Below are 15,763 nucleotides of genomic sequence, written 5' to 3'. Positions count from 1 at the left end.
GTTGTGCATCACAAGACCTTGGTATGTAGTATGAGGTTTTTGAATACATGGCCAGAAGTGGGTTGGTACATGATCTGAAATGAACAAATTATGCTGAATATCTTTGAATGACAACCATTTTGTATACCAATTTCCACAGTCTTTCACGGTTTATGATCAAACTTCAGTTAATGAACACCATATAGAGATTTTTTTATTATATTTGTCCCTGAATCTGTGCTGCAACAAATATTTCTATTGTTTCTTAGCCTATACAGAGCCATAGAGATGTAAAATATGGAAACAGACCCTTCGGTCCAACCTGTCCATGCCGACCAGATATCCCAACCCAATCTAGTCCCACCTACCAGCACCTGGCCCGTATCCCTCCAAACCCTTCTTATTCATATACCCATCCAAATGCCTCTTAAATGTTGCAATTGTACAGCCTCCACCACTTCCTGTGGTAGCTCATTCGTGAAAAAGTTGCCCCTTAGGTCTTTTTTTTTATATATCTTTCCCCTCTCACCCTAAACCTATGCCCTCTAGTTCTGTCTCCCTGACCCCAGGGAAATGACTATCTATTTATCCTATCTATGCCCCTCATAATTTTGTAAACCTCTATAAGGTCACCCCTCAGCCTCCGACTCTCCAGGGAAAACAGCCCCAGCCTGTTCAGCCTCTCCCTATAGCTGAAATCCTCCAACCCTGACAACATCCTTGTAAATCTTTTCTGAACCCTTTCAAGTTTCACAACATCTTTCCGATAGGAAGGAGACCAGAATTGCATGCAATATTCCAACAGTGGTCTAACCAATGTCCCGTACAGCCATAACGTGACCTCCCAACTCCTGTACTCAATACTCTGACCAATAAAGGAAAGCATACCAAACGCCGCCTTCACTACCCTATCTACCTGCGACTCCACTTTCAACGAGCTATGAACCTACACCCCAAGGTCTCTTTGTTCAGCAACACTCCCTAGGACCTTGCTATTAAGTGTATAAGATTTGCTTTCCCAAAATGCAGCACCTCGCATTTATCTGAATTAAACTCCATCTGCCACTTCTCAGCCCTTTGGCCCATCTGGTCCAGATCCTGTTGTAATCTGAGGTAACCCTCTTCACTGTCCACTACACCTCCAATTTTGGTGTCACCTGCAAACTTACTAACTGTACCTCTTATGCTTGCATCCAAATCATTTATGTAAATGATAAAAAGTAGAGGACACAGCACCGATCCTTATGGCACTCCACTGGTCACAGGCCTCCAGTCTGAAAAACAACCCTCCACCACCACCCTCTGTCTTCAACCTTTGAGCCAATTCGATGTCCAAATGGCTAGTTCTCCCTGTATTCCATGAGATCTAACCTTGCTAATCAGTCTTCAGTGGGGAATCTTGTCGAACGTCTTACTGAAATCCATATAAATCACATCTTCTGCTCTGCCCTCATCAATCCTTTGTTACTACTTCGAAAAACTCAATCAAGTTTGTGAGACATGATTTCCCACTCACAAGCTATGTTGACTATCCTGAATCAGTCCTTGCCTTTCCAAATATATGTACATCCTGTCCCTCAGGATTCCCTCCAACAACTTGCCCACCACTGAGGTCAGACTCACCGGTCTATAGTTCCCTGGCTTGTCTTTACTGCCCTTCTTAAACAGTGGCACCACGTTTGTCAACCACCAGTCTTCCGGCACTTCACCTGTGACTATCGATGATATAAATATCTGAGCAAGAGCCCCAGTAATCACTTCTCTGGCTTCCCACAGAGGTCTCGGGTACACCTGATCAGGTCCTGAGCATTTATCCACTTTTACCCGTTTCAAGACATCCAGCACTTCCTCCTCTGTAATCTGGACATTTTGAAAGATGTCACCATCTATTTCCCTTCAGTCTTTATCTTTCATATCCCTTTTCCACAGTAAATAATGATGCAAAATATTCATTTAGTATCTCCTCCATTTTCTGTGGCTCCACACAAAGAGTGCCTTGCTGATCTTTGAGGGGCCCTATTCTCTCCCTAGTTACCCTTTTGTCCTTAATATATTTGTAAAAACTCAGAGTCCAGACTATAATCTATAACTCAGCTCTATAACAACAAAGGCTGCAAAGTCTTGGAATATCACTTCTAAAAGCAGGAAAAATTCTTATAAGAGTTATTCTTAATCGGATTAATCTTAATCTCATAAATATGTAGCCTTTGCCCTCATCTGATAAATGATATTTTAAAAAATCATCACTGGCCAGACCAACATTATTGTCCATCCCTAATGCCTAGTGCTTTTGTTTAGTCTTGGTAAGCATTTTTTTCCAAGAATAAAATGTTTTAAGGGAGCAAAATTAATTGCTTCTGCAATAAACTGGATTATAATACAGAAGTTTAAAAGAATGTCTTTAATTTCACAACCTTAGGATGTTCTGAAGCACTTCATAACCAATTTGTTCATAACAAGGTTGTGACTGTGCTAGTTTAGGAAACTCAACAACCAATTTATAAACAACAGTGTCCCATTAAATAAACATCATAATGAGCAGTGCATGTTAGTTTTGTTTGGCCAGGGCCAATGTTTCCTTGTACAATCCGTGTATATGGCCAAGTTATGATCTGGAATGTGATATGCATTAGAATAAGTTGACTAACCAGTTCCTTGGGACGAACTTTCAGCCTATTGTAAGCTATGATGTTTAAAATCTAAACTGCCTATGGGTAAAATTTGGTGCTTAAGCACCTGCTCAGTAAACAAAGAAAATTTACAGGAAACTTTGGCCAGAACCCCAGGGATAATTCACCTGGTCATACATGTTTTGCCACAAGATTCTTTCTGTCCAAGAGCACAAATGAACTTGATATAATTTCTCATCTTAGATGACAACTTAAATATTGTAGCAATTCTTTAGTAGACTATTATGTCTGCCCAGATTATGTACTCATTATTTGGTTTGAACTTGAACTCTCAACTGCCTTTAATTCAAGTACCACTGAATAAGCCTTAGCTGATAGCTCCGTAAAACTATTTGGGGTACATCTTTGGAGACACATAAATAATGAAGCTCAAGTAGACTCTATAAAACCTGAAATGTGATAGACTTAGAATTCCTCAAACACTTGAATGCACCTATTTGAAATAGGTGTTATTAGGTTTTAAGTTATTTGGGAATAGATAACAAATTCTTTGAAAGGAGATGGAAATTTCTACCTGAAATAAACTTTATGCTGAACAGAAACCAATGGAGTAGAACACAAACCCAGAAAATAGAGATCATATAATCATATGGCAATTGAAATTTTAAAAAATGCTGAAAACCTTCCCTTAAAACAGTGTAATTTTTTCAAATCCCTACACGAACCAGACAGAAGGGAAGTTAACATCCAGCCAACACCGAATAAGTCGGTCTTGCAGCCTGAATGCATTGCATGTCAACTCAGTTAGTGAATAATAAGACTTCTACACCTCAGTGGAAGCAAGTTCCACCCTCTGATTCATTGGTCTGTGTTTGGCCAGTAACAGCAGTAGGCCTATTAGCTCCAGAGCTCCTTCATAGTCTCAGCTGGGACTGCAGTTTGAATATCTTTTTAACTGCAGGTTGAAGGCCCAAGGATCTTTGGACCCTGGTCAAAAAAGTGTTTTGGGTCATGAGTGAGTTTTGAAATCCAATTTGGAAGGGAAACTATTCAGTTTGGGTTTGGTATTTCGGTAAGCCTCTAATGCACAAAAGTTTTTAAACAAACTCAATTGACCCTTGTCACCAGCCCACTTTATGACATGGGAGTGAGCTTGGGATGGGTAATGGGGTGAGCACACATCTGGAAGAGACATGTAATACTCAGTCCCTGGTCCCACTCACCCCATCTCTAATTTCATCCCACCCTCCAAACACTTAAATATCCATGTTTCTTCAATTCTGCCGCCAAGCCAATTCCCAGTTTTAATAAACCCACTATTGATAGTGGCCTTGCCTTCTACTATAGAGACCTAATACTGAAATACCTTCTGTACTGCTCTCCCCTGCTTTTTCTCTTTTGAGACCCTTCTTGAAACCTTCCTCTTCTATCCAGCTGTTGATCATCTGACCTAATGACTCTTCCTTTGCCTAGGTAACACACTTGCTTTGTAATCCTCCTATAAATCACATCGAACTAAGTTAAAAGCACTGTATCAATAGAAGTTAAATTTTATGAATTTTTTTTAAGTGGAAAGATTATAAAGTCTGACATTTGCTTATTTTTGATAAAGACACAAACCGTGTAAATGTTTTTATAATCCTGTCTCATTTTGATTTTCTCTCAAACATGTTATTCCCATTGCATAGTCAGTTATCCATACATTCTATAAGTTCAAATGAAATAAATTGAAGAACTCTACCCATGTTTGAAATGTTGTTTTTAAAAATACAAGTAACTTTTTATGTTTGTTATATAAAGAGACGTAAAAACAGGGATAGTAAGCCTCAGTTATGAGGATGGATTGCAGAAGTCAGGACTGTTTTCCTTGAGAAGGTAACTAAGAGGAGATCTGATAATTTTCAAAATCATGAGTCTGGATAAAATAGGAGGTGAAAAACAGAACCTCATCATAAAAGGATCAAGAGCAAAATGGCAAAGATTTAAAGGGATTCACAAATATAACGAAATGGAATAAGAAAAAACTTTCACACAAGGAGTGATTTGAGTCTGCAATGCACTGCCTGAAAGTGTAGTAGAGATATTCAGAATGCAATTGGCTAATTGTATATGATGCTAATAGACACAAAAAGGGGAGAGGCACAAGGCCACCATATGCACGCTGGGCAAAATGGTCTCCTTCTGCACTAGAACTATTCTGAAGCATAGTTGAAGCATTCTATCATGAATAGATATTACAAACAAATCCTGAGTGACATTTCTCATTTCAGTATTATTCCAGATGAGATACCTCAAATTGTCAAATTCATGGGTGAGGAGTTATGAACTGGCTCCCCTTCCGTTTTCAACAGCACCATTATTGGTCATATCCTTTCTTCCAGAGCTAATGAATTTATTTTAAAAGAAACCAATTACAAGTGGGATAAGTTACTAAACACAAGAAATAATAATGCAACACAAAATTAGAAATAGACATGATGAAAAATATCAATATTTTAGAGTTTCCATGGGTCATTAATTCAAACAAGTGTCTTAACAAAAAAAGATTTAGAACTCAAACATTGATTACAACGTAAATTCAGTGGCTGTCTGAAAAAAGAGATTCTGGAATATCACATGATGTGATGACAAGTAAACCTGTGATATTCCAGAGATTATCTCAGACCGTGAACACGAAGATAAGACAGCATTTAGGAGAGATGTATGCATTTACTGTCCTCCTTCAAGAAGGTACAAGGACAGGTCTGTGTTTGCTACTGGAAGATGATGTGGCCATGAGTTGAAGTGTTCGTGTTCAGTGGTGGGCTGGGATACAGATATACTAATCCAGATTTGTACACTAGTGTCTAAGTCACTTTATATATTTTAAAAAAATGACAAAACAGCACAGCACAGGTCCCAAAACAGATCCTTGTGGCACACCACTAGTAACCGGACACCAGGCTGAATATTTTCCATCAACCACCACTCGCTGCCGCCTTATAGAAAACTACTTTCTAATCCAAATTGCTAAATCACCATTAATCCCACATCTCTGCGTTTTCTCCAACAGCGTACCACGTGGAACCTTATCAAAGGCTTTACTGATGTCCATGTAGACCACATCAACAGCCCTACCCACATCCACATGCTTGGTCACCTTCTCAAAAAAATTCAATGAGGTTTGTGAGACACGACCTGCCCTTGCTGAAACCATGTTGACTATCTGAAATTAAATTGTTGCTTGCTAGATGATTATAAATCCTATCTCTCATTATCCTTTCCAAAACTTTTCCTACAACAGACGTAAGGCTCATTAGTCTATAGTTACCCGGGTCTCTCTACTGCCCTTCTTGAACAAGGGCAGAACATTTGCAATCTTCCAGTCCTCTGGTGCTAAACTTGTAGACAATGACTACTCGGAGATCAAAGCCAAAGGCTCCAACACCACTACCCTAGCTTCCCAAAGAATCCTCTGATAAATCCCATCTGGCTCAGGGGACTTGTCTATATTTGCTCTTTCTAGAATTGATAACACCTCTTCCTTACTAACCTCTATTCTTTCTCGTCTAATCTTGTACCTCATTCTTCTCCTCTACAATATTCTCCTTTTTCCTGAGTGAGAACAGATGAGAAATATTCACTTAGCATCTCTCCAACCTCCACAGTGTCCACACACAACTTCCCACTTCTGTCTTTGGTTGGTCCTGTTCTTACCCTAATCATTCCTTTATTCCTCACATACCTATAGAAAGCTTTAGTGTTCTCTTTTATTCTACCTGCTAAAGACTGCTCATGTCCTCTCTTTACTCTTCTTAACTCTCAGTCTAAGTCTTTCTTAGCTAACCTGTAACTCTCCATCGCCTCATCTGAACCATGTCATCTCATCGTCACATAAGCCGCCTCCTTCCACTCAACAAGAGATGTAATTTCTGCATTAAAGCACAGTTCCCTTACTTTATCATTTCCTCCCTGCCTGACAGGGACATAGCTATCAAGGACATGCAATATCTGTTCCTTTAAACCAGCTTGACATTTTGATTGACCCCACCCCCCCATAGAGTTATAGCATTTCCAGTCAATGTTGGCGAAGTTAAAATCCCCCATAATGACCACACTGTTCTTTTCACTCCTACCTAGAACTGTTTTGCCGATCCTCTCCTCCACATCCCTGGTACTGTGCGAAGGCCTACTTTTTTAAAAAAAACTCCCAGCAGTGTGACCTCTCCTCTTTCTAACCTCAGCCCATACTACCTCAGTAGACAATTCCTCGTCAGAAGTTCTTTCAGCTATACTATCCTTGACTAACAAAAGCCACTCTTCCCCCCTCTTTTATCACATTCTTTGTTCTGTAAAGGTCCCACCTTCCCTGAAATGAGCCCCAATTATCCATGTTCCTGAAACCCTCCCTCCTGCATCATCCCTGCAGCTACATGTTCAGCTGATAGCTTCCCCCTATTCCTTGCCTCGCTGTCATGTGGCACGGGTAACAATCCAGAGATAACAACTCTGTTTGTGTTAGCTGTCAGCTTCCACCCTAGTTCACTGAAATCCTGCCTAACATCTCTATCTCTCTTTCTTCTTGAGACATTTGTACCTATGTGGACCATGACTTGGGGCTGATCACACTCTCCCATCAGGACCCCAAAGACATTATATGAAAAATCACAGACCCTGACGTTTGGGAGGCAACACACCAACCGTGAGCCTCATTTGTTCCCAACAAACCTTCTATCTGACCCTCTAACTATTGAGTCCCCAATGACTAACACTCTTCTCGTTCCCATTGCATACCCCTGGTAAGTCATCGTTCCCCGGCCCCAACAGTATCCAACGGTGTACTTGTTTTTCAGGGGAATGGCTACAGGGGATCTCTGCAATGACTCTTCCCGCACCCCCTTTGAACAGTTACCCAACTTTCTTTGTGCCTAAGAGTAACTGTTTCCCTATAACTCTTATCTATCACAGCCTTTGTCTCCCAAATGATCCAAAGTTCATCCAACTCCCACTCCAGTTCCCTAACGCAATCTCAGAGGAGCAAAAGTTGGGTGCATTTCCTGCAGATGTTCTTGGATGGGACACGAATGACGTCCCTCACCTCAGACATCATGCAGGAGGAACATTCCTCTCCCAGCACTGCCATCCCTGCTAGTCCCCTTATCAGAATGTTTAATAAAAAAAAGAAGCTTACCTGATGTGTCCCTGGTGTTAAAGTTAGAGGTGGTTGGGTGGGAGGCCCTACAAAGGTAGGGTCTCAGGTTTAGAAACAAAACTCACTTATATAGCTGGAAGGAAATTTTTTAAAAAGTCACTCCTTTCTCAGAAACCTCTGCTGTCTGATGCCAGACGTAAAGACTCAAATCAATGACTCATTGCTCCCGACAGACCCCTGGTCCAAGCTCCCGCCCTTTAAGTTGCTGCTGCTAAAAAACAGAAATGGATCTGGATGTTTTTGTAAATTCATCGCAGAAAGTAATCTACTGTCAGCAATTAAGGCAAAAATAGAAACCGCAAGCAAAACTCAGCATGTCTTGCAGCATCTGTGGGAAGAAAGCAAAGTTAATGTTTCAATCCGATGGTTCTTCATCCTAAATAATATGTTCGCCTTTATTGTAGGGGGCTAGAGTATTTGTATAAGGAAGCTTTGAAATTTCATGGGGCCTTGTAGAAATAATGTGTGAAGTACCATGTACAGTTTTGGTCTTCCTACTTGAGGCAAGGTATGAGTGCTTAAAGGGGTGCAACAATAGTGTGCTAAATTAATTCGAGGCTGAAAAGGCTGTCGCATGAAAATAGAATGTGTAGAATGGGCCTAGTATTTGAGTCTGGAAGAAAGAAAGGTGATCTCTGACACATGCAAAAGTCTATATGGTCTTTCCAGACTGTAGTTGAAGAGTCTACAACTAGCCATTATCTCGGGGTAAGGGGTTTGCAATTTATGAATGCAGAGGAGAAATTTCTTCTCTCTGAAGTGCTATGAATATTTGGAATTTTTGATATACATGGATGCTCATGTGCAATGATTATATTCAACCTTGAGAGTGATAGATTTTTGGGCTTTGAGGGATTCAAAAGCTTTTCTTTGAATTCACTCATGGGATGTGAGTATAACTGGCTGAGCATTCCTTGCCTGCCCTAGTTGTTCTTGACAAGATGGTGATGAGTTGCCCACTTGAACCAATGAATTCAATGATCTGTAGGTAGAACCCAGTGCTGTCAGGGAGGCAAATCCAGGATTTTGACTTGGCAACACTGAAGCAATGGTGATATATTCACCAGCCAAGATAGTGTCTTGGAGAAGAACTTGCGGATGGTGCTATTCCCATGTATTGGCTGCCCTTGTCCTTCGAGATGGTTTGACCTTTAGTAGTTTCTCGAATGCATCTTGTAGATGGAGAAGTGGAATTGAGCAAGGGTTTCAGCTACGATCTGGTTAAATAATGGAGACAGCTTGATGGGCTGGATAACCTATTCCTGATCCTGTTTCTTATGCTGTTATGGAAATGATTGATTTATTTCTTTTACAGATAAATCAAAAATGGAGGATAATGGGACGAGTGATGAATCTATGAATAAAGAATCTGTGGCACTGGAAGGAAGTGTTTCAACGTCCAGGGAAAAAGAGCATCATCAAGGTGTTGATTTAGAACAGCACTCTGAGTCTGGGTCTGAGATTGAAACTGGCAAGTGCATGACAGGCAATGTACAAAATGAGGAGTGTGGGTCTGCTGGAAACATACTTGAAAGCAGTCCAAGTAAGGGGAAGGAGTCTGTCAACAGGACAAGAAAAAGGCCGGAATCAAAAGGATCCAGTCAGCCAGGGTCATCTGAACAACCACCTTTGGGAGTTGCTGACAAGGTAAGCAACATTAGGGCTTTGAGTATTCATTGACTTGTGATTTTTGAGAAGATTTGTAGCTCAAGTTGAAGGTTCAGGTTGTAAGTTTGCTCACTGAGCTAGCGGGTTTGTTTTCCGACATTTCATCACCATGCTAGGTAACATCATCAGTGAAGCTCCGATGAAATGCTGGTGTTTAGTCCTGCTTTCTGTTTGTGTGTCTTGGTCTCTTAAGGCAGGTGCTATCATTTCCGGTTCTTTTTCTCAGAGGTTGGTAAATAGGGTCCAAGTCTGTGTGTTTATTGGGAATTTCTAGAGGCCTGCATTTAAACCGGGACTCCATCAATAAACACATCGATCTGGACCCCATTTACCAGCCTCTGAAAAAGAACCAGAAAATTTATCGCCCACCTTAAGAGACCAAGACACAAATAGAAAGTGGGACAGAACACCAACACTTCACCAGAGGCCCACTGATGATGTTACCGATGATGGTGACAAAACGTCAGGAAACAAACCTGCCAACTCAGCAAGAAAACTTGATCCATTGACTTCCACAAAAAATTATTTTAATCTCCAAGTCTGGATTCGTACTGTGCTTGATAATTTTGCCTACTTGAGTTACAAAATGTAATTATATATTTCAATCTGATATTGAAAAATATGACTAACTATCCAATAGCTGCAGTAACTTTCTTCCATTTCTCTTCCAGGTACAAGATCTCCCTAATCAAGAGACAGGAAGTTGGGCCTCCTGGGGAAACTGGGGAAAGTCATTGCTTACAACAGCAACAGCCACTGTTGCATCTGTTGGTGAGCTCCCTGTTGCTGTTAATCATAATTCTGAACAGATTAACTTCTAGTTCATTTGATGAGAGGTGAAGCAATACTTCAAACATAGAAAGTATAAAATCTCTGTCTGATTAGAGAACGTTATTAAGTTTAATGAGTAAGCTTATATGATGTGGAACTATTGCAGTTGTTGTAAAAATCAAAAGCAACCTATTTGTTGGATGCAGGAGCATCAAGAGTCTAAAGGATAGCAAACTCCTGCTCATATGTCCCAAGATGATAAATATTAGGATATTATCATATCGCATGACTCCCTGCATAAACCTCCAATTTTTGTGAAACACGTTTTATAGTTCATACTCTTGTCAAATGTCCTGGTATCAACTTTTAAAATATTTGTTATTTTTTAAAAATTCAGTTTTAAGTCTGGACTGCAACATTTGTTTCATTGCCTTTGCAGCTTGATCCAGTTGTTACTTTATACCCCTCACAGTTCCAAATCTTGCGGTGTTCCTGTACAATTGTACTTTATATTAGTAGCAGGTTAATTCATCTTTGTGCTGAAAGATGAATGTAAAGTCTGTATTATATTGTAATTACTGTTTATTCATAAGCCAACACAGTTTTCAAACTTTTATTTTCAAAATAACGGATCAAAAAGTCAGAATGCTGGGAATTTTAAAAATTACAATAGTTAAAAGACTAATTTTGGACCTGTTTTGTTTCACAGTTTTAAGTTAATAGTGTATATATAGCTAGCTCTCTACTAATTAACATAACACATTAAATTATAGTCATATACACCACTATATATCACTTTATGTATAATCAAAGTCCCATCCCATAATGTTTGAATCACCTTTGTTATCACCAGTGTGAATTATTGCATTTGTGCCATTTTGTTGCCTCTCCAAGGATTGTTTCTAATTCATTCTCAATAAGCATGGTAAGTTGATGCCTACTTGTACTTGTTTGGACTGCCCTAGCTTTTTCCACATACACCGTTTTACAGCAGCAGACAGAGTAACATTTGATCTCATCACTGTATTAGATTTAGCCATGAGCCTCTGATCTGAAAGGCCCAAACCACATTACCTCTTGTAAAAATATTCTCATTAAAACTATTAGCATTTGGCTATTCAATATAGTTGTAAAACATAATATTTAGAAATGTTTTCTTACTACTTTCAAAGAGTTTGAAGAGCAAAACCTTGAAGCTAATCAAGACTAACTAGACTCTGTGTAGGGCATTATGAAATAACTTGTGCTGCTTTCTGTGTGTAATAATAAATACAAAATTGTTGTAATATCATTTGATTAGAAGATCAGAGGGTGGCAGGTCAGCCAAGAATGACAACACAATGACTTGATTCTAGTGTAGAATGGAACTGAACGCATTGCTAATTTATCAAGTTGATTTGAAGATTTGGAAATATAAAATAATTTTTACTACTGTTCTTAGTTTTAGTTATTATCTATTTGAATGACTGCATTTTTGAGAAAACTATTGAAAAGGCTGTTACTCTCATGCACATCATTTTATATTATTGTCTGCTAAAAGAAATCTGTTAAAGTCAGGGCCTGACTTTAAAATTTCTTCCTTTTCAGTATTCTTGATTCAGCCTGAGAGTTTGTTCTTAAACCAAGTTTTATCTGCTCCTTCAACTCTTCTCATATTTTTCTTAGAATCCTGTAAGCCAGTTTGTGTCCAGTGTTACACCTCATTGGGGTAGTGTACTAGGAATCAAATCCCACAACTCCTGCGCTTACCACAAAAGTAAAAGATTATATAGTAAGTACCCAAAGTTCCTCAGTGAATTTGTCTTTTACGTCTAGGTGAGGCAAAGCATAAACCAGTTTTCCGAACTTAACAAGAAGTATACTTAGTCCAAATAAATAGATTCTAGCTACAGAAACTGTATGAGCTATCGACATGTAACTCAAACCCTCTCTCTGATAAAACTCAGTCCCAGATAGTGCACCTACTGTGGCACATGAATAAATACAGAAACAAAGAGTATCGTGGTGAAGTGGAATACTAGGAAGGCACTTCTGTGGTCCCAGTGCACGGATGATCCTTTTAGCTTGTCAGGACTTGCTGCTTCTTGATATATCTTCCTTTCTTCCTTCTCCAAGTATTTTTTACTTGCTTGCAAGAGGCACGGAGTGACTCATTCACACTTACGAAGTACCTGACTTATTGGTTAAGAGCCATTGCTTACTGCAATTGATTGAAGGGACATACACTGACTTTCTTCAGTATTTTTACTGAAGAAAGGAGGATAGCTTCTGTTTATCCAGAGGTTTAATTCACATCCACAAACAGTTTAGTTGCCTGGGAGCCAATCACACAGATGTTAGCAGGCAGAACGCCTCTGATATTGAAACTGGTCACCAATCAGACCTTTGTTGCTGGCTGATTCTCCATTCATACATACCCCTTTGATCCAACTTGTCTGCAAATAGACTGCCCCTACTTGTTGAATAAACTCCACTTACACTGAGTATTAAGTAACTTTTTATAAAGTGCAGTAATCCTTGCCACCATGCTTGATTTAAAACAGTCCTTTTCATGTTTCAGAAAATGTACAGTCTTTAGAATATTCACTGGTCACATGAAGCTTAAAAGTCTTTGAAGTTGGTAACAATTTACTATCGTGAGTAGGAAGTAAATGGGAAAGTGCATCATTGCAGAGGCAAAATGCTTTGCAGCTTTTGTTTTACAATCTCAAATTTGACAGTGGAGCATACTGACATCAAGGATATTTAGTTCATCCAGGATAAACAAAATCCAGGTGAATTGGAATGTTTATAGTGCAAAGAAGTGTATAAATACCATCAACTGCCATCTCTGATAATTCCACTGTTAGTTAACAAAACTGAATTGCTTCCTTTGTTAACTAACTTTTCTTATAGATTATTTTATTTTTATCACTAAGGTCATGGGATTTCTAATGTGATTGAAAAAGCTGAGACCACTCTTGGGATTCCCAGCCCCACAGAAGTTTCAACAGAAGTGAACGTGTTCAATGAAGACAAAGGTGATGACAAAAGAGCTACATCTGAATTCTGAATAGTAAGGCTGTATCAATGGTCAAGCCTATGGTTGAGTTTAAGATGAAGATGCTGTGAGGAACATTTAGATGGAATCTGCAAATATAGTCAGTCTTGAACTTCATGTAAAATGATTTTGTGTTTTTACATATTACGTATTTTGTTTTTGCTGTACATAATGAAGTTTCAGTTTTCTTCCTTGTTCTAGTTTAAAATTAATGACTTCTTGGGGCTCTGGTATCTTGCAAAAGCACTAATTGTTCCTGAGTTAGATTTTATGATGCTAATAGCAGTGAATAGAGACGGTCAATAAGATTTATGTTTGGAAGTCTCCAAATACTCTGCGAAGGAGCTCAAGTACATAGTGATTTGAGAATAGTTTATGAAGAAACACCAGCCAAAATATGATGTAAAAGCGACATGGACAGTTAAGTGATAGCTTCTAAGTTCTAGAAGGCAATTGAATGTTTAAAGTCAAGTTCTGCAGTCGGGCTAACAGTCTGATCTATTCTGTTTGCAAATTTTTTTTGCTATTTTGTTTCTTTTTCTTTCCTCTTGCTCAGAAAAGATGACGAAGAAAAACTGTCAGTGATTTTTTTTTTCCATTTCAAGAGCCTATGATAACTTTATCTCTGGTTAGTTTATGTATGGAACATGAAATTGAACCTTAACTGCCATATCTGGGTTAAAGACAGGTCCTTGACAGAGAGAATACCCCTGTCCTGTGTAATTATTGGACAGTAGGTTGTTCTGAAAACTTGCTTTACAATATCAAGAAATTTATTAAATGTTATAAATATTTTGAAAAGTTACTATACAGCATGTTAGTGCTCACAGTAGGGTGGTCATGCCAATTGGGCCTGATCACTCTTGTGATTCTTAAAGCCATCAATAATATATGCACAAATAAAAGTGTACTGTTGGTTAATAGACTGACAGGTAAGCTTCTTAAAATGATGCTCCAAAGTCTAAATCTGACTTTGTTTCTTTGAAATACATTGGGGTGTTTTGCTATGTTAAAAGCAGCAATAACAAAAACATGCAATTGTACAGTACAGTTAACATCCTAAAATATCCCAAAACACTTCAAGAAAGTATTCAAACCAAATTTGACACTGAGCCACTGAGTGGAAATTTTAGAAATATAAACAAATTTTGGAAACACTACACAGCTCAGGTCAAGTGTGTGAAGTCTTTTCGACCTTAACACATTTTACCTCTCTCCAGATGTGTTGCCTGAGTATTTTGAATGTCTTCCCTTAGCAGCAGTATTTGTGGTACTTTTCTTAAAGGAGTTTTTTTTTTGAAATACAGGTGACCAAACATTTTGGCCATGGACTAAGGAATCTGTTAAAGGGGGAAAGTGAAGTAGAAGCAAAACATTCCTTAGAAATATGAGTAGTTGTCAAGAATTCACTTATTTGAATAAGTGTAGTTATGTGATGTGTGGTTTATTTTTACTTGGAATAATTCCAAGGACTGCATGCTTGTTTCTAATTGTAAAACAGAATTCAAGAATGGTAACAATAGCCCGAAAGCAGAGAGCATAAACACCTCTCCAAGCAGTGGAGCATTTGGGATGTTTTCCACCATCACTAATGCCGTTCAGAGCACTGTGAGTATGTATTTTATTTGACTGATAGTTAATGTCTTTTATACAAATGTCACTAATTAGTATTATTTTAGAATAATTTAAAACTGTCAAGAGAATTCTGGGAATATTTAACCAGTAATGCATTTTCCTTCCGCATATCTCACTCATGACTATGCTTTACTTTGAACTCTGGTTTTAATTAAATTATTCCCATATCTTTAGATCAGTTTTAATCAGTTTAAAGACCTACTCCATTATACTATGATTCCTTCATGTATTGTAAAGTTAACATATTTATGCATAATAGGTTATTCATATCTAAGAATGTTTGGAACAACTGATATCACTGAAATATTAACTGATGCAAATGTTAATGACCTAATGCATCCAACAATTTTAAAGCATAAGTAAAAACCGAAAGAACTGCAGATGCTGGAAATTGGAAACAAATACAGAAATTGCTGGAAAACCTCAGCATGTCTGGCAGCATCTGTAGAGAGAAGTTACTGTTTTGGATCCAGTGACCTGAGGTCGTTCAGATGTAGGGTCACTGGAACTGAAATGTTAACTCCAATTTTTTTTCTCTCCACAGATGCTGCCAGACTGGCTGTGTTTTTTTTTCCCAGCAGGGGAAATTTTAAAGCTTGTATTGTTACATCATTAACAGCATTTGCAGGTGAACTGTTGATCACTCAGATCTGCTGAGTTTCTCCAGCAGTTTTTTTTGTGTTTTAGATCACCATCTTCAGTATTTGCTTTTGTTAACATTCATACTGAATCTCCCCCCACCCCCCTTATGCCCAGATCAGATATCTGTTGTGGACCGCCACACAAGCCTCTCATTCATTTACTTGCCACTGGTGCTCCCTCACTCACCTGTCGCACTGATGCTACACC

General features: G+C 38.7%; 1 protein-coding gene across 6 annotated transcripts in view; it reads left to right on the top strand.

Annotated features, from left to right (window-relative positions):
- fam114a2 (family with sequence similarity 114 member A2) overlaps positions 1-15,763 on the top strand; it is a 35,738-nt gene that overhangs the window by 3,764 nt on the left and 16,211 nt on the right. For 3 of the 6 annotated variants that reach the window (XM_060837233.1, XM_060837235.1, XM_060837234.1), the window contains exons 2-6: positions 5,662-5,770; positions 9,116-9,447; positions 10,140-10,239; positions 13,158-13,259; positions 14,781-14,887. In XM_060837233.1, the coding sequence (XP_060693216.1) occupies positions 9,127-9,447; positions 10,140-10,239; positions 13,158-13,259; positions 14,781-14,887 (630 nt within the window). In that variant the 5' untranslated portion in view covers positions 5,662-5,770; positions 9,116-9,126. The remainder of the gene's footprint in view (positions 1-5,661; positions 5,771-9,115; positions 9,448-10,139; positions 10,240-13,157; positions 13,260-14,780; positions 14,888-15,763) is intronic. The other 3 variants (XM_060837232.1, XM_060837236.1, XM_060837237.1) reach the window with 1 other exon arrangement.

The sequence above is a fragment of the Hemiscyllium ocellatum genome, chromosome 16 (assembly GCF_020745735.1).
Source record: "Hemiscyllium ocellatum isolate sHemOce1 chromosome 16, sHemOce1.pat.X.cur, whole genome shotgun sequence".
Classification (NCBI taxonomy): domain Eukaryota; kingdom Metazoa; phylum Chordata; class Chondrichthyes; order Orectolobiformes; family Hemiscylliidae; genus Hemiscyllium; species Hemiscyllium ocellatum.
Note: the sequence above shows the minus strand (reverse complement) of the source record. Positions and strands in the feature narration are given on the sequence as shown.